This window comes from Puntigrus tetrazona, chromosome 13 (genome assembly GCF_018831695.1).
Source record: "Puntigrus tetrazona isolate hp1 chromosome 13, ASM1883169v1, whole genome shotgun sequence".
NCBI classification, from domain to species: domain Eukaryota; kingdom Metazoa; phylum Chordata; class Actinopteri; order Cypriniformes; family Cyprinidae; genus Puntigrus; species Puntigrus tetrazona.
The window spans coordinates 15,682,420-15,701,316 of NC_056711.1; the positions used below are offsets into that span (position 1 = coordinate 15,682,420).

The window sequence follows — 18,897 nt, forward strand, 5'->3', positions numbered from 1 at the left end:
GAATATTTCGAGCAAAATCACATTCATGACTGTGTGCAAGGTGGGCTGCACCTCGGCGACAATTACCGTAACTTCCATGTACAGATTTAGAAACAAACAAGAGAAAAACGCAAGGGGGAAAAATGCCCTGCCATCTTATGAAAATATTTAACGGTTTCCTCAATTACCTAACCTCTGTTCACGTTTTCGCTATCAATCGAAAACTAGCAATTAAGTTGTTTTCGTGCCAAAGTTGGTGCGACTGTGTACTTGAATGCAGGTCCCTCCTACTGGGTAAACCAAGACAGGAAGGGGGGATCCTGTTAGAGCAGCTAATCAAAGAGAAATCCTGCAAAACGACTGAAAGAGAGAGGAAAAAGAGCCAAAAATATACATAAAGCACCTCAACAAGACTGCTATTACTCTCATATACATATACATTATATCTGACTCATGGGTGGCACAAGTGACATACGCTACCAGTCAAGCTACTCGCTCCTTATTGCCACCGGTTTTTCCACATTTTATAATAATGGGAAAGTCATCAAAGCTACGAGATAACAGTAATTGAATTATGCAATGACAAAAAGAACCGTTTTAACTTTCTCAAAGACGACACCCATTATCTAGAGCTTACTGCTTTACTCCGGTCTGCAATCACTTAACCAGCTTCACGGGAATTTATGAGATAGTCACAGTGACAGATTATGAGTTATAAAGTTGTACCTACAATTTCAGTCACATTTTGAGATACGGAGTCGCATTTAGGAGAGAAAAGTCGCAATGGTGAAATACAAAAACAGATTAGGAAGCATGCAGTCAGAACTTAAGAGATGTAAAAAGTCAAAACGCAGAGTAAAGCCACAGCCACGACTTTGCTGTAAGATACTAACGAAATAATACAAAAAAATAATAATTTTGAAGGTTCGGTAACTTGTTTATTTCTGGAGAAATTAGCACTTTTATTCAGCAAAGGATGCATCACACTGATCAAACGTGATAGATTTCTATTTATAAATGCTAAGAATGTATAATTTATGCTAATTTCAAGCATTTAGGCTCATAACGTTTCGAAAGTCCAAGTCCCAACATCTGAGTCGTACAATGCTAATTCTCTTATCTCGGATAGTACAGTTAAGTCCAGAAGTATCATTAGCGAAGAACACAGGTGTTGCTGTTCTTCAGAAAGTACATGCAGTGCATCTAATGGAAGTAAATGGCACGTCCTTACTGACTCTGTGTGTGTGTGTGTGTGTGTGTGTGAAGGAAGGCACAGGCTCTTAAGAGACGCTGCTGTGGTGGGGCGCTGCCTCAAGCTCTGTAATTACCCACCGAGACCCGGCTCTGCCCTTAGCCACAATTTGCGGTGCCATGAAATAAATACATGCTCTTCAACAATAAACAACTGCCTTTTCAAATTATAGCACCTCCTCCGGTTTACCCCCACCGTCACCTCCTGTTTTCGCTCTCTTTGCATGAGTCGCGAGTCTCATAACGCAGGCCGTTATAGAACAGCTTTGCACGTCTATGAAGGGCACCACAGTCTGAGAAAACACTATTGTTCTCACAAAACGCAGCCTAAAGCACTTCTTTAAATGTACTGCCACTTTCCCATTTTGATATATTTTTTTTTATTCTTATTTATTTTCACGCATTATCCTTGCATGAGTTTAACGAGGAAAATTTGTGGTAGGACTTCATTTTACATTTAATGCATTTATTTATTTTAATATATTTAACAGCAAAAGCTTAGTTAGCGCAATAAAAAACTGCTGAAAAGGCACTCACCCTCTGGCCATCCAACGTTGGGAGTTTCTTTTTCCATGGGAACAGATTCGGAGACATTTAGCATGACGTCACTTGCTCAACAACAGATCCTCTGCAGTGAATGGGTGCCGTCAGAATGAGTCCAAATAGCTGATAACAACATCACAATAATCCACAACGGGCTAAACCACTTAACTCCAGGCCATCGATTTATTTCTCGTGAAGCAAAAAACTCTGATAAACAATTCCATCATTAAGGCATTTTAATCATAAAGTTTCCTTATTATGGGTTATAAAAGGCTGATATTTTGGTTTTGGGAATCCCCAACAACAGGTTGACAAGTCAAAAAACACTTTCATCTTCTTTTTTTATTTGCTCATCGACTACCAACCGATTTGTTAGGTTTTCCAAACCCATCCTTTGCAGTGATTGGTCAATTGTAAAGCAGTGTTTGTGAGCACCTAGTGAGAATGAATCTGCATTTTCATTCAGACCAACAGGTTTTTTTTTCCCAGGTCTGTACAACAAATGGGCGGGCAATATACTAATGTTTCATGTTCACGCAGGATAATTTGCTTTTTAGACTTTCATTCTGACGGCACCCATTCACTGCAGAGGATCAATTGGTGAGCAAATGATATAATGCTAAATTTATCCAAAACCGTTATATTGTTGCATGACCTGAGGGTGAGAACATCTAAGCAAATGTTCAATTTTGGGTGAACTGTTCCTTTAAATACTTTGTACATAATGTTCTGTGAAACATCAAACGCCAATTCGGTGCAAGAAGCACACTTTTACTGGAAATGTCTCATAGGCCTCTTACCAACAGCTGTGTTATCAACGGGCTTTTCCTAAACAATACATACAGGCCACAAACCGCTGGCTCCAGGCCACAATAGCAGGCTGGTGGTCAAATGTGCTGTAGGTCGCATAAGTCATTTTTCCCTGATACAGTGGAAGCATGCTTTTAGATTCAGCACTCTCACACTGCGTACCATGTGCTCTTCATTTGGGATGCCTGTGATCGCTCTAACCACAGGCCACTTTCAAGTGCTGCTGATGAAAGAGGAGGATTATTTTGGACGTCTATATCCTGATGCTCTCAAGACACACTAGATATCTGTATGAATTACAGAAACAGTACATTTTGTGACATTATATTAAGTTTGATTTATGCTGTTAATGAGTTTAAGGGTACTTAAAGAGTTAACTGTAAAAGCAGTGCAAGCACTCCCCCTAGTGTCACTTGGTATGGAAAATGGAAACGTAACCTGGCTGTATTTAGACTATGGCATACATGGAAAGAGTATCAGTTTACAATAGGTCTCATTCTTTAAATTCATCTATCAGCTGCTGAACTAATAATTAGTAAAATACACTACAATTCAAAACTTTAAAGTTAGTATGTTTTTTTGCTTTTATAAGAATTATTGAAAGGCTGCCTTTTTTAGAAAAAAAAAAATTTTTAAATATAAAGAAATATATTTATTTTTATTATTTTAATTGTAAGTATTTATACCTGAGACATTAAAACTTGCATCATTACTCCGGTCAGAAATCATTTTAATATACTGGTTAAGTATTGGATTTTTTGTTGTTGTTGTAATGTTAAATTTTTTTTTCGATAACATGATATTTTTTTATCTTTGTACTCGTCTGAATTTTGGATCAACTTAATGCTTGCTTAAAATGCCTTCTAATTTTTTTTTTTTGGTTTGTTCTACAGACCCCAAACCTTTATATGGTAGTGTATATTTTAAGGACAAATTATTTTGGTTAAGTTTAAGGTTTGGGGGTTTGTCAATAGTCAAAAAACTACATTTTTAGACATGAGCAAATATACCAATACAAACTACAAACAAAACAAAACAAAAAAAAGCATATGAAGAAAATCAAGCTTCACTACATTTATTACAAGGACATATTTTCCAAAGCTGTGCTAAATAAATAATAAAAAAAAAAAAAAAAAATTATATATAAATATAATTTTTACTATTATTTAGCACAGCCTTGGAATATATATATATATATATATATATATATATATATATATATATATAAAATTTTAGACCAAAAGAGACTGCAAATACTCAATTTGAGTGATAAATATTCTTTAATGCATGACTGAATTCTATTAAGGGCTCTTTGAGCAGCACAACAGAGAGAAATGGGTGCTGTGTTCATACTTAAAAAAAAATAAAATAAAAATAAAAAAATAAAAAAATAATAATTTATTTGAACATACAGGCATTAAAAAAAAAAAAGTGTATGCCTCAGTCCCAAACCAAAAATTTTGACATTTCTCTTGACACACATTACTTCGGTATTATTCCATTCGCAGTCTAAAGTAAGTCACTTCCCCATTGTTCATGGGGGACCTCAGCTTAAATATTAATGCTAAAATAACTCTTGATAGGAAAGCAAACATTTTGAAGGCACTCTGGACTGTCACATAAAAGTCAGAAGAAGCCCAACTAAACTAAAAGCACTAGTGCAGCTACAGCCTGCATAAAAACCCATGCAGTCATATCTAAAAAAAACTGAGGAAAAGTCATTAACTGACACGTTGTAAATAGTGTATCGTACAAAAATAGCAATGTGTGTCTGTGGTATACACTAGGTAAACATTAGTGTTTCTTTGGTTAAGTGTGTCAGAACAGCACAACGAGGTTATGAGGGTTTTCAAATGCAATCAAGAATAATCGCTTGATGAAATCATTATTATACCGACAATAACTTAAAAAAAAAAAAAAAAAAAAAAAGTGCGTGCTGTTAAAATGATGTCATGAGGTGGAAGACATGAAGAACTATCTCAAGCAGCCAACTTCCTTCTCATCCACAAAACCAAGAGCAAGAACGTTAAATAAAAGAGGAAATGATGAAAACCACCTGATCAACTTTGCGCTGATGGTACGAAAAGTGCCAAAGCAAGAGCTTCCTGTGTCTCAGAGCCCTTGCACAAGAAAACCATGTGAAGCAGCATGACATGATCTACGGCCCAAAACTGCGTTTGTGATCACACATCGTGAAATCATTATTTTATGTTAAATGTAAATAATATCTAATCGGCAACGACACGCCAATTGGAAAATACCACTGTAAAAAAAAAACAAAAAAAAAAAAAAACAATGTAAATACCGCTGATGACCACATATTATCAATACCTTTAGCAACACGATTGTGACCAAACCCCTACTCGTCTTGAGGGAAGAAGACTTTTTGTTTCGTTAGAGGAACAACCCACAGATCATCTGATATGGTAAAGTGCAAGACAAGAAAAAAAATCAAAAAGGAGAATTGAAAATAATTCATCAAGACACGTCATTTCTTTTAAAGATTCAAATAATTGCTCTTACCCTTTGCAATACTGACATGCCCTTGTATTTGGGGCCTTTTGAGAGAATTAGTGAGAAAAAAAAAAAAAAAAAGTCAACTTGGAAACATGGATGAACGAAGAGCTGGAGTGTGTCTGAGGTGGTGGAAACAAATCAAAACACACAAACCAAACCAATAAGCTCACTTTCCCTGAAAGCCTTTTTCTCTCGAAACGTAAATTCCGCATATGGCATAGTATTATTCTTTGGTACGTTTCTCCCGTCCTCAAATGCGGAATCAAAGTCACTCTCTCGGAATGAACTCAGGCCAGATCTACAGCTCTTCTTTGGGTTGGTGGAGTTGGCACGGGAAGAGAGAAGAGAGGCGTACGATATGAGAGGCCGTGTAAACCTCAGCAGACGGCGATGCGGTGCAGGGATGCTCTGGCACTCTGCACCACCCAAACCCCACCTCAGAAGAGACACTTTTCCCAGAGTCCCGTCTGCTTTTAAAACCCAGTGAGGTTCGGAGTCTGACAGTGAAGCGCTCAAAGAGAGCCGTCGTAAGACTCTGATCCACAGTACTGGTCCTGACCTACAGATAATCAAAGCGAAGATTACAGTCCCTAGAGTCATGCAGTCTTCTCCCAGAGTTCTCAGGGGAGAGAAAAAGAGGGGCTGGTGTTGACTCAAGGTTGCCAGTCTTTGCCTCGATGATCGGGAATGTGCTTATAGCGACACCTATCTCCAAAATGACAGCCGGTGGTCCTCCAGAAGTAACACTCATCTCCGTTGACAGGACCTCTGCGTCTCGGCCTGGAAGAAAGACAAATTTGTTTGGACTTGATGCGCGTTTCTTACATTTCCTGGAACATGGGTATTTTTAGAAGGGCAATCGTTTCTGCTAAAAAAATAAAAATAAAAATAACACGCATCAAGAGCAAGCACCAATACTTTTGACATTAAAAAGTGCCCCTATTATGGATTTTTGAAAATGAGCTTTCGTGCTGTGTGTAGCGCGAGAATGAAAACATCCTGCAATGTTTTACATTTGAAAGTGCACCGTGTATATAATTATTTTCTCTCAAAAGAAAGAACCTAAAATCATTGAAATTAGTCGTTTTTAAATCGCCGTTTCACATTGACCTCAAAACGAAATATTAGTATAGTGCCTGCACACTTGTTGGTCTTTCCGTGTTGGTCTGGAGCATTAAAACAAACCTAAAAAGGTTTCCTTGGTAACACGAAAATGAGACCAATCACCACAGAACAGATTCACTCAAAAGGAGAAATTAAGAACAATTAATAGTTGAGTGAATCATTTGGAAGTCATGAAGCAATTACGGTAAAAACATATGCATATTATAAGACAATAAAAGAGTGCATGTTAACCTGTCGTTGGAGACTCCCAAAACCAAAATACAAACATTACCCATAATAGTGGCACTTTAACAGCACAGAGTCTGAATTACCCAGCAGCCCCTGCAGGTTGTTGAATGGCAGGTGTCGGCAGGACTCTCTGAATCCGACGATCAGGATATCGAACAACTAGTCGGGTATTCTCGATGAAATGTCCCTGAGAAGAGCGTTTTACAAGGGTTTTACATGCATATATATATATATATATATATATATATATATATATATATATATATATATATATATATATATATATATATATATATATATATATATATATAAATAAAAATATGTATACTGTAAGATCATTAAGGTTCACTCACATTGAGTTTCTCCATCGCACGGGAGGCCATGTTGGCATTCTTAAAGTTAACAAACGCACAGAAACGTTCATGCAGAACCCGAATGCTGTCAATTTCTCCATAACTGGTGAACATCATCAAAACAATCATTGGAAATCATTTCAGAACTAAAATAGTGTAAAAAGCCGATGTGAAATGAGATCTCACATTTTGAACAAGTCTCGCAGGTGTTTCTCTGTCAGTTCTGTGGTCACGTTGCCCACCCACAAGGAATTGCAAGGACTTGTGAAGGAGAGTAAGAAAATGACCAAAAGGGAAATGTAGATAAAGAATATTAGAGGGAGAACATTTAAAAAATAAAAATACATTTAAATAAATTCACATATTTAAAGTGAAATCTGTAATATGCTGGCTCACCCTGGTTGGAGAAGAACACAATCCTGATTTGAAGCTGTAAAACAAACATTTTCATATTACAAGTTAGTCATGAGAAATTAATTGAGTGTGGTAAATTATCAAAAGCATGTATATATATTATATATATATATATATATATATATATATATATATATATATATATATATATATATATATATATATATATATATATATATATATATCTATATATCATGAACAATACAGTATTTATTCATCTTAATGTTATTAATGTTATTTACTAAAAATACAATCATCCGTTGTTAGTTCATAGTATTTCTCAGTGAATTATATAATGTTAAACACAGCTTGTGATTTTAATAATGCATTAGTAAATGCTGAAATTAACATTAATATTAAAAAATGCTGTAGAAGTATTATTCATTCTTAGTTCACATTAACTAATGTTGTTAACTAATGAACCTTTTTGTAGTGTTACCGAATTTATAATAAATTAATTATAATAAATTGAATAATTTTTTTACTAATGTAATACTTATTCATTTGTTATATTCATGAGTTTAAAAAGAAGTAATAATAAATTAGTTTAAAAAATATGTTATGAATATATTACAACATAATCAAGATAATAATAATAATACCAATTGAACACCAAATAAGCATATTAGAATTATTTCTGAAAGATGCTGATAATTCAGCTTTGCATCACAGCAATAAGTTACATTTTATGATATATATTATTTTGAAGAACTGTTTTAATATTCCGTGTTTAAGTCATGTGTCTAATGTTAATCAGTGTAGCAATAGCACCCTCGTGTGGTTCAATACAAAAACAGGAAAAATCAAATAGAGCTCTTACTCTTGGCTGTAACAACAGCCTGCACCGTGTTGTATTTTTCCAGCAGTTGAATACTCTGTTCCTCATCAAAGCCAAGATCCTAACAAAGAGAACAGCATTATTCATTGCAGGCCTCAAATTATATTTCTATTTCTGTGTATACTTTTCAATGGATTGCAGTACTTTTGCTTCCAAAGAAGTATTTTTAAAACTGACCCCATTTTAAACTGAAACACTTCATTCAGACACGAAAATTATGTGCTCATCCTATTGTTTTTCAAAACTTGTTTGACCTTCTTCTGTGGAACAAAAAAGGAGATGCTTAGCATGTCTGAGCTGCTTTTATTCCAACCAAAGTTATGCAGCTCCAAATATGCGAGTGAGTCATATGGACTGAGTTGTTCAAAATGTCATTTTTTCCATTGGTCACTTTTACTCAGAAGAAAACAACAAAGCTTCGGAAGAAAAAGAAAAGGAGTAAATGATGTACGAATAATTATCTTGGCGTTTTTGTTTTGTTTTATTATTACTACTACATTAAAACTTCTATTATGGATTTTTGAAAATGACCTTTCATGCATTGTATAACACAGCTCTAAGTGAATGAAAACCTCCTGCAAAGTTAAAAAAAAAATTATGAAAGTGCACCGTGTATTAAGTTAGTGTCTCTCAAAAGAAAAAGTTGACTCTGAATCAACGAAAGAAATCATTTTTAAAAAGTGTCCCATCCACTTCTTGGTCTTTTTGCGTTGGTATAAATGAAAATGCAAATTCATTCTTTGCTACTAGGTGCAACTTTTGGAGAGTTAAAAGCCTGCATGCATGTCAACTCCCAAATATTATCTTTTCATAACTCATAATAGAGGAACTTTAAAATGTCTCATATTGTACACCTTTTGATGACCTTAAAAAACCTTAAAAATAAAAATAATATATATATATATATATATATATATATATATATATATATATATATATATATATATATATATATATATATATATATATATATATATATATATAAACCATCTCAATATGTGCAGCTCTTTCAGGAGAAAAACAGGATGATTTTGGCCTGTCTAATTAATATTTATGAGCCTCTCTTCTGATTGATGAACATCATACAGCCTCAAATTAGAAATGATCACATAGCTGATGCCACTGCCGCACAAAAAAAACGGTGACAGATGTGGTTAAACGTGATGAAACGACCTTCTTATCAGAAAAGGTTCAATAAAAGTATTGTTTTGTGGTTTTGGGTGTCTCTAAAGTTTTATTGCATCTCACGACTGTGTAGTTGATGAGTGCATGTGTGTAAAACAACAAACTGATGATTTATATATAATCTATATTTATACTGATTTATATATAATCATGTATAATTGTATATGCACTGATGTGATTAATTGTGGCTGGAATAATACCATAATTGTAAAAATAGTTGCCTGCAGAACATGTATAGATCCTCATCATGAATAAATAGACCCTGTGACCATACTTTATGCAGGCTGTATGCAGAAACTTATACGGTAGTTGCAAAAGCCCCTAAACCTCACTTATCACGAAAAAATTCTGATTTGCCAATAGGAGGCCTTTAAAATGTCATTACGGAGGCTTTGTAGCAAAGCAACTTTGGGCATCTGAATGTATAAACCTCAAGAGCGTATTCTTTGTTCTCTGGTACAAGATTCCACAACAGTTGTTCTTAATGCTCTACTAACTAAACTACAATGAGAATTCCTGTCCTTACCAAAAGCTGTTGTACTTTACAGTACAAGAGGTCATTGACTGCTTCTTCGCAATCTTGGTCCAGTTTTAGCACCTGATCCATAGCTCTCTCAGCTTCACTGTACCTCTGTTACAAACAAATCCACATACAAATTCATGGCTCCACAGCTAAATAGAGATTCCCTCTATATACACAAGGAGAAAGATAAATAATACCTTAAGCCCCATAAGTGCGCTTCCCCTGCGGTAATAGCCTTTGGGCCACTCGGGAGCCATTTGGATGGACTTCTCAGCATCGGCTAAGGCCAGAGAATACTGTTCCAGACAACAGTAGCAATAAGAGCGATTTCCAAAAAACCTGTTATCCAAGAATCCAAACGAGTTAGTAAAACAAAAAGTAAAGACAGCATATATGTGACTGCATACATGTCAGTGCATCACCTGTAGTCTTTCGGGTCACATTTGATGGCCTCTGTAAACAGACTTACAGCTTGCGTGTACTGACCCTCCTGAACAAATCGAATCCCTTTTTCTGGAGCGATGAGAAAGAATGAATTATATGAAAAGATTGAATAAAAGGAAAAATAATGATAATAGCGTTTAGAGACTTGTTTGGAAGGTTTGAACAACATAACAGCATGATGACCATTTTAGGGCAAACTACAAAGCATCAGAAGGAAAGGGGTTTTTACACACCTACTAGTAATGCACTCCTTTTAGTTTTAGCATCTGATAAACCTATGACCTGTTTAAAAAACAAAACAAAAAGAAAAGTGTATATCAAAAGCAATATTGAAATCAAAACGCATTTAAAGAATGGAAAACGACATACAAAATATGGAACTACAACTGAATTCTGATTGAATAGTTCAGGAAGGATATTAGATACGGTATGCTGTGACGTGATATACCTGTCTGCATCTCAGTTCTATTACTTTTAATCTCGAATTCTATTTCTGTGTGTACTTTTCATTGAATCTGCTTCTAAATAAATATATTTGAAGCCTCTAAAAAGGGACAAAGAATCTCTAATTTGACTAGAAATGCGTCAAAGAAATTCGACAAATCTACCAAGACAATCAATTTAATTTCTTTAATGAGTTCAGTGCATGCAACACTACAGTTAGCACATCTCAAATCAGTACGCTATAACAGGACACTGTGTTTAAAAGAATTTTCTTGTGTTTACCAAGGCTGCATTTATTTGATCAAAGATACAGTGAAACCATTGTTAAACGTTATTTCAAGTTAAAACAATTACTTTCGATTATAATCCATTTTAAAATTGCATTTATTTCTGTGATGCATAGAAAGCCACAGTGTCCCATGAAATCATTGCAAATCACAAAAACTCACTTCTCCTGTCCTGCTCTCATTTTCCTTGTTCTCTTTCGACTTGTGAGCTCCTTTAGTTTTAGCTTTGGGTCGAATGTGACTGACAGCGTTGGCAACAAAAGCACTGTTCACATCCCAGCCTGGGTCCTAAAAATGAAGAAACGGTGTCAAAGCAAGCAACCGAAACCATTTTACATCCCAATAGCAAACTCTGGACGTCCATCAGCAGCAACAGTTTTCATACCTCCTCACTAGAACGGGCCTCCGGCTGCCGGTTGCTTTTGTTCCCTGACGCCAGAGGAGGTCCAGAAGGACTGTTGCTTTGAGGAGGAACTGGCTTCTCTTCCACTTCTGAAAGGCCAATGCATTCCACTTCCTCTGGCTCAGAATCCTCAGACTCGTCAAGTTCAGAATCGGCTCCGGCATTCTCCTCCCCCTGAGAGAAAAAAAAAGTATCAAATTGTTAATTGCTTGTTTGCTTTTATTGCAATGCCAGAATTGATGGCTAATTTCATGTAAAGATTAATGTACTTTAAAAGAAATGACTAGTATTGACATACAATAGTCAACAACCAACAAGTACTACCTTTGTAACTACTATAATTTGTAATAAATGCTTAGAAATAAACTTTCTGCACATAAAAATTAGGGTTTTCACAAACACAAAGCTGCATTTATGCTTTTTGACATTCTGATCATAAAAATCTGCATATTGATTTCTGAAGGATCATGTGAATTTGAAGATTGAAGTAACAGCAGCTAAAATTTTTTTAAAGGAACAAGCTTTATTTTATAAAGATATTAAAATAGCATTTTTATTTTAAATGTTAATAATATTGCAGATGTACTGTATTTATAAATAAAGTAGCTTGTGTAATAAAAATGCAACTATTTTTTAACAATAATCATGGCTGAAAGTGAGATTTCCTTAGTTTCATTTTACCTGTTCAGTACTTTCATCCTTTTTACCCCGCTCTAGTTTCTTTCGCTGACGTTGACGCTTAAAAAAATTAAAAATAAAACAAATTAAAAAAAAAAAAAAACAGAAAGACAAATTAAAAACATTTTTGGCAGCAACACAATGCATGCAATAAATCCTATTTAGGGCTCTGTTAACAATAAGAAAAAAAACAATGCTCAATAGATCTGCCCTGACAGTCAACTCTAGGTTAAAGTGGATTCATTCTTGTACCTAGTGTGTTAAAGTTAATTTCCCCTCACCTTCCTTTTGGCTTTGCGTCTCTCTGCTTTCCGCCTGGCCTTCTCCTCCTCACTAAGACCCTCCTCACCATTCAAGACATCCTGTAAAACACAAAAACACAAATGCATTAGTGTATCAGGAAAGTATGCATATATAGATTATTTGTTTCGGAAGAGAAAAAAAAAACTGCAATATAGCAACATAGAGTATGTCCTTCATTAAATATGTTTGAGAAGATAATCCAACCTCATTTTAGATAGATTTATGTTGTTACATGTGCTACAACAAAAGTTGAAATGGTTACAAAACAACCGGTGTCGGACTTTGGCCTCAATAAATCCATATGCAGATTCATAATGTACAAATGAACGAAAGTGAATGAAAGCAGTTTTTCGTCAGTCTATGGATTAATGCAAATCAAAACTTAAATTCTAAAAGGCTATGAGCCTGAAGACAACTCTTGCGCTTTCAAATGTTTCAGTCGCTGAAGAATGCACACTATCACAGACTGATAAGACACAATTTAAAAGTTCCAGCATGAACGCGAAACATTCACCAAAATAAAACACTGTGTTCTTTGGAACAAAAGAGTCTCAAAGCAGCTGCACAGTATACGCTGGGAGTATCTCTATTTGGAGCACACTGACCTGACCTTAACCCGACTGATATGTAGAGGCCTTTCTATAAGATAAAGTTCATGCTTTAACAAAAAAAATAGAGGACCAGAGTTTCAGCCAAGTTACCTACAATATCCCAAAATGGTTAGCTCTCTCAAGACCTTTTCAAGCTTATTCATACTGATGGCATTGGTTACGGAAGGATTTCTATACTTCTGAATGATCCAGAGAGCACTGTTGAGGGCCACAATCCAGAAGTAGAAAAAAACTATTTTACTATAAATTGGCCACAACCAACGAGATTTCTGACAGAATGAATCGAAGAATTATCAGAAGAGTCGTCCAAGAGCCAAGGAGCTTCAGAAAGACCTGGAACTGTAAAAGAAAGTAATAAGGAATGTACTTGTGTGCAAAAATGAGTCAAAAATCACACATGAGCAATGCATACGACTATTTTCTCCATACAGCATTTAAGTAGTAAATACACTTTCCATACTTTTTCACTGGGTCATTCCATTTTATTACGCGGAACTTAATTTCTGAACTTATTTGTATTGTTTTCTTTGTATGTACGGATTGTTTGGGTTGTTACCGACATCTGGGGAAATTTCATGTCGGCTTTCGAAACGTATTTATTGAGAAAAATAGTGATGTGTTCGATACTTATTTTACCAAGGTAGACCAACGAAAAGTAGATTTAACATTTCTGCAACTGTTTTTACTCATTTGTATTGATTTTGAAAAACTTTTGATTTTGGTGATTTCTACTAGATATATAAAGCAAGTATTCCTCAATGTGCAAAACATATACACATATACACACACACACAGTATTTATTTACTATTCAAAAGTGAGGGCCTTATACAAATTTGAATTATTTTTATTCTCATAAAGGTTGCATTTACTTGATCAAAAATACAGTAAAACTGTAATATTGTGAAATATTATTACAATTTAATAACGGATTCTATTGACAAGGCCTATTAAAAAAAGTTATTTATTTCTGTGATGCAAAGCAAAATTTTCCATATCATTACTCCAGCCTTCAATGCCACATTATCCTTCATAAATATATTAATAATAATATTCTGATCTGGTACCTTGTCCGTACCATATAAAATGTCAAAAAATTAGAAATACAAATAAACATCATACTGACCGAACAATACACCAATCCAAGATTTTTGAATTAAAAAGGTATCTACAGTAGCCTTAAATTAATATAAATAAATTTATAGGGATAGTTGACACAAAAATGACTTACTGATGCCGTTAGAAACCCATAATACCTTATTTTAATAATGTCCTCACTACCTTTACTTAAACAGGATAATTCATTTGCTGTCTATGCAGGGTCAGAAAGCTCTCGAATTTCATTGAAAATATTTTCGTCTATGTTCCGAAGATGAAGAAAGGTCTTATGGATTTGGAAAAAAAATTAGGATGAGCAATTAATGACAGAATTTTCATTTTTGTGTAAACCTTCCCTTTAAACTTTATCCTATACATACATTCTTTAGGTTTTTGCAGGTAATCGTGTAAGAATAGTTGCCATAGCAGTTAAAAGATCTAAATTAAACTCAGCTTTTCAGACTAAACCGTCTGCAAACAGTTTGTTCAAAAACAGCATGAAGACACTCAGGTCTTTTGACCTCTCATTACTAATTTAACTTACATCTCTGGCTAATTCATGAAAAAGCCCATTGTTCTTGTACCTGTAAGAGTGTGTGGTCATTCTGCTCGGGGAGGGCGCCTGTGTCCATCTCCTCTGGCCTCTCATCACTGGAGCCTGCAAACAGTAAAGAAAGTCCAGACGAGCGTTAGCCAACATCATATTTTCTGAGAGACAAAACGTCCAATAATACAGAAGTGAAAATGAACAGAAGCCGCTTGTTTTGTATTGGAAAGTGAAATCCCAACATTAACCGTTTCCTACAGTTCAAGTGAAACTCAAAAGAAAAAACACTTTTTTTTATATTATATTGAAATTGACAATTCAGTGTGCTACAACCCAAGAAAGCTTCACAATCAAGTATTGATTTTACTTCCATAACTGCATTAGTTACTCTACAATACCAACAAATTCAAGGTCTGTGTTACAACACCGTAACCTTGGCCGCTGATAATTTTGCTTTTTATAATGGTCACGGATCACCTGTGCAAATAATATAATTTCACGTCATCTTCGCTACATGCGAGCCAACCAAATCCTGGCCAAAATGAGTTATCAGCAAGAAGGAAAACACACACTTACTCATTAGTCAACAAACATGAGACCGAAAGCCCCGCAGGAGTGCAATTCCGCTGTCAGCTAGCTTAAAGCCTCCTCGCAAAAGGTAAAATTAGACGTTGCAGACATTTCTCCAAGCTACAAGGCCTCGTATAAACTACACAGCTCAAAACATTCCTCGAGAAAGCCACATTTACGCTGCGGCCTAGTAAAGCAATACTTTCTCTGAAGAGCATCCAAAGAGCTGTGTTTTGGATTTTGCCATCAACTAATGTAAGCAGACGGTTTTCAGACTAATTTTTTAGTTTTTGTTCTCTTTTACGGGATTCCTGATAGTTTTATTCTTGATTCGGCCCAGGGCTTTGATAAGCAAGCATCTGCAAAATGTCAGAAATATAATTTTTTTTTGTTTGACAAGCAGCACAGAATGACCCATGTTTTTTTTTTTGTTTGCAACAGTTAACCAAACACTAACATTCCTGGTTCAAAAAGAGATGTGGCCTCGAGTCTTCATAAGTTTGTTAACGGAGAAGGAAAGGCACATTAAAGCTTTGCATCCTCAATCACTCCCATTAGCCATTGCTAAATTCTTAATAACAGAAAAGTGACGCGCACGGCTTGCCTTCGGTTACAAATCGCAACTAAACTGAAACCGCAAATCTCAAACAAATGTAGACGTACGCTAGAAGCATGCCGAGGTGTGATGCATTGGCTAGCGCGCTTCCCTTAAAGTGACTCATCTCGCACACTGACGGCCGGCACGAAAAAAACTGATTTACCTCTGCAAGACACAAACCACGTGGCCCTCAACTGGTCACATCTTCCTTGGATCATGCAAACTGTTTCATGCAAATGATCCCAACTGATACTGTTTTCACTATCGCGATCCAGTACGTGGAATCCATTCGATTAAAATCATCACTCGTATCACAAATGAATGAATGCGACGGCAGAAAAGACAAGCTACGGTTGTAAGAAGGTGTTACCATTTTTACAAAGACGTTCGTTTCAAAATATGGACGAGGTATGAGGTCGAAAGCTACCTGGACTACGTGACAAAACATCTCTGAACATTTTACTATGAATGAATGCAACAGACAGGCAAATAGCTGGCAGGTTGTACTGCAACAACCCTGGAGAGGGAAAAAAAAATAATGACACTTTAGCATTTTGATGGTGATGGATTTTGTACTTATGCATATTTACATTTCTTTTAGTACAGGCCCATATTAGACGATACTTCATGAACGCACACAAAACGGAGCTCACGATTAAAAATAAACCTAAATTTGAATTAAAATTTTAAGCTGAATTCTAATTTTCTAGCTCTTTAAAGTAGGAAAAACACTGCTGAAATTACATTTAATTTTTTACATTTACATTTACATTTAGTCATTTTGGAACGCTTTTATCCAAAGCGACTTACAATTGAGAGTACAAATCTAATGCATATTTTCATATTTAATTGCAAAGTTTGAATAGAGCTCAAATGTTAGACACAAACTAACAGTAAGACTGTAATAAATACAAAAATAAAACATGGAGACTACATTCACAAACACTTAAAATAAAGATAATATTAACAACGATGAAGCGAAACGGCTTTACGACCGGATTTCAAAATCTTTTTAAGTTACATTTTTTTTAAAAAGACAATTTTCATTCCATAGATCTTTAGAAAATGATTCATGCAATGCTGCTTTAAAGAGACCAGGAAACAAAACCTCGGCTTGAAGAATCCAGTTTAAAGTGAGAGCTGTGTTTTGGAACACTAAGAGGTTTCTATATGACTATTGGCTCATCAACTAGCTACATGTTTCATAAAGCATCTTACTCATCTCAAGCAAGATGGTTTACCAGCTTAGATCAGATGATAAAAAAAAAAAACAACAATCTTGTAATTTCAAGATTAAGAACTTTTAATTTTCCAAGTAACTTGAGAATCCTAAACGGTTCTTGGTAAGAAGTTGTGTTGCTTATCACTGTTAAACAAAAACATTGGTTATTAATGTAAAAAGTCTTGTTTGCCTTTAGACTTGAGTCAACCTTTAATCATCAAACTGTGCTTATTTGCTATATATTTGCTTATAATTTACGATCACTAAATTAGAATGCATCTGATTTGATCTTATCTAGATGTTTATAAAAACACAATCATACAGGAAATGATCTGTTGAAATTATTGTGATTCTCTGTGATTTACAGGCCTCTTGCAAGTGATTTTTATGCACTTTATATTTCTTATTCAACAATATATACACTAAAACGATTTACATAAAAAGCCTGTAATGAGTGTAGCCTATACGTTACTTATTATACATTACATTTCTTGTAAATTATTTTACATTAACTTCTTTTAGATTCTTGGGAGACTTCGACGAGCAAACATGGGCGCGTTATTCATCGCTATATTTCGATATTAACACTAAATATGCATCTGACGGAAAGCAAGGTTCGGAAACGATAACGAACCACGAATAAAAAACTATCCGAGCGACGACAGCAGTTATGTGAAGTTAAAACGACTGACAACGTGATTTCTTTGATAAACTTTTATCTCGGTATCAAACCGACCGGAGTGACAAAACATCGCGTCGCCGTCACTAACGCGAGATTAGCGCGTCGCGTCGCGTTTTACGACTCGTATTCGCGTACAAAAACCAACTTTTTTTTCACTTCGGGACAGACAGAAACAAAGTTTCCATGCAGAGCAACTCACCGCTGAGCCCCAGTAACCGGCAGAAATCCAAAGTGAACTTCATTAGTCCAACCATCCAGCATTATTTCCCTCAATACCACCACGGGGACGTAAACGCGACAGAATACGCATCAAAACGCCAAACGAATAGTCATTTTTAAACTTGTTGGGATAGATGTGTGGTGTTTCGCTTCCTGGGCGTCGAGCGAAGCGTCAGGCGGGTGTGTTGAACTGAACTCAAGCGCCTCCCAGAATGAGCGTCTTAAAGGGCCGCAGGGGCCGTAGTGTTCTGGAGCCTCGCTTCTCTCTGGGGCGTAAAGCTGTTCGACAAATGTCTTCTGCTATCGCAAAACGCGTTCTATAACACCTCGGGTCATCCAAGATGCAGATGAGTTTAAAAATTAAAAAAAAAGTGAATCCTCTGCAGCCAATGGGTCATAGTGAGAGATCAAACAGCTGATAAAAATATGATAAGTAGTCCACAAGACTCCAGCCTATCAATAAATGGCCTGAGAAGTAAAATCCTGGGTGTTTGTAATAAATAAATCCATCATTAACAAGTTTTAAGTCCGTATTATAACATACACCGGATTATTGTGATGTTTTTATCAACTGTCTGAACTCTCTCTGACGGCACCCATTCACTGCAGAGGAAATGTTGGTGAGAAAGTGATTTAATGGTAAATTTCTCCAAAATCGGACGAAGGAACAAACTCACCTACGTCTTGAAAAGCCTGGCAGTTTTTACAGTTTTACAGTACATTTTTACCCAATAAAATCTTTTTGGGTGAGCTATTCCTTTAAACTGCATCTTAATCCAGTTACAATCAATAAAATCTATTTCGCACTTTTGTTTATTTGCTATATTAAAAAAAATTAAAAGGTAATCAAGAATTGTTAAAAATCATGCCTATACTTTGCTTGAAAATGGGAAAGTATACTGCACATTTGGCATATTTTACATGGGTTGGCATGCTGTAATTTTGATCATTCTTTTTCTTTTTCTAGAGTATGCAAATGTTTATGCAAATTTAAGAATAATTTGCATTATAAAAATCCTTCTTTTAT

At 35.4% G+C, this 18,897-nt stretch overlaps 1 protein-coding gene across 1 annotated transcript; it reads right to left on the reverse strand.

Moving 5' to 3' along the window:
* Positions 1-3,850: 3,850 nt before the first annotated feature.
* Positions 3,851-18,065, reverse strand: zgc:123010 (uncharacterized protein LOC641500 homolog). The gene is made up of 16 exons (XM_043254602.1): positions 17,851-18,065; positions 14,617-14,690; positions 12,304-12,384; positions 12,026-12,082; positions 11,327-11,518; positions 11,104-11,229; positions 10,444-10,492; positions 10,189-10,279; positions 9,964-10,105; positions 9,770-9,874; positions 8,041-8,119; positions 7,203-7,236; positions 6,993-7,067; positions 6,807-6,909; positions 6,537-6,640; positions 3,851-5,880 (listed from the first exon to the last, which is right to left on the reverse strand). The coding sequence occupies exons 1-16, from the start codon at positions 17,903-17,905 to the stop codon at positions 5,754-5,756; spliced, it is 1,494 nt and encodes a 497-aa protein (XP_043110537.1). The 5' UTR covers positions 17,906-18,065; the 3' UTR covers positions 3,851-5,753.
* Between the last annotated feature and the right edge of the window lie 832 nt (positions 18,066-18,897).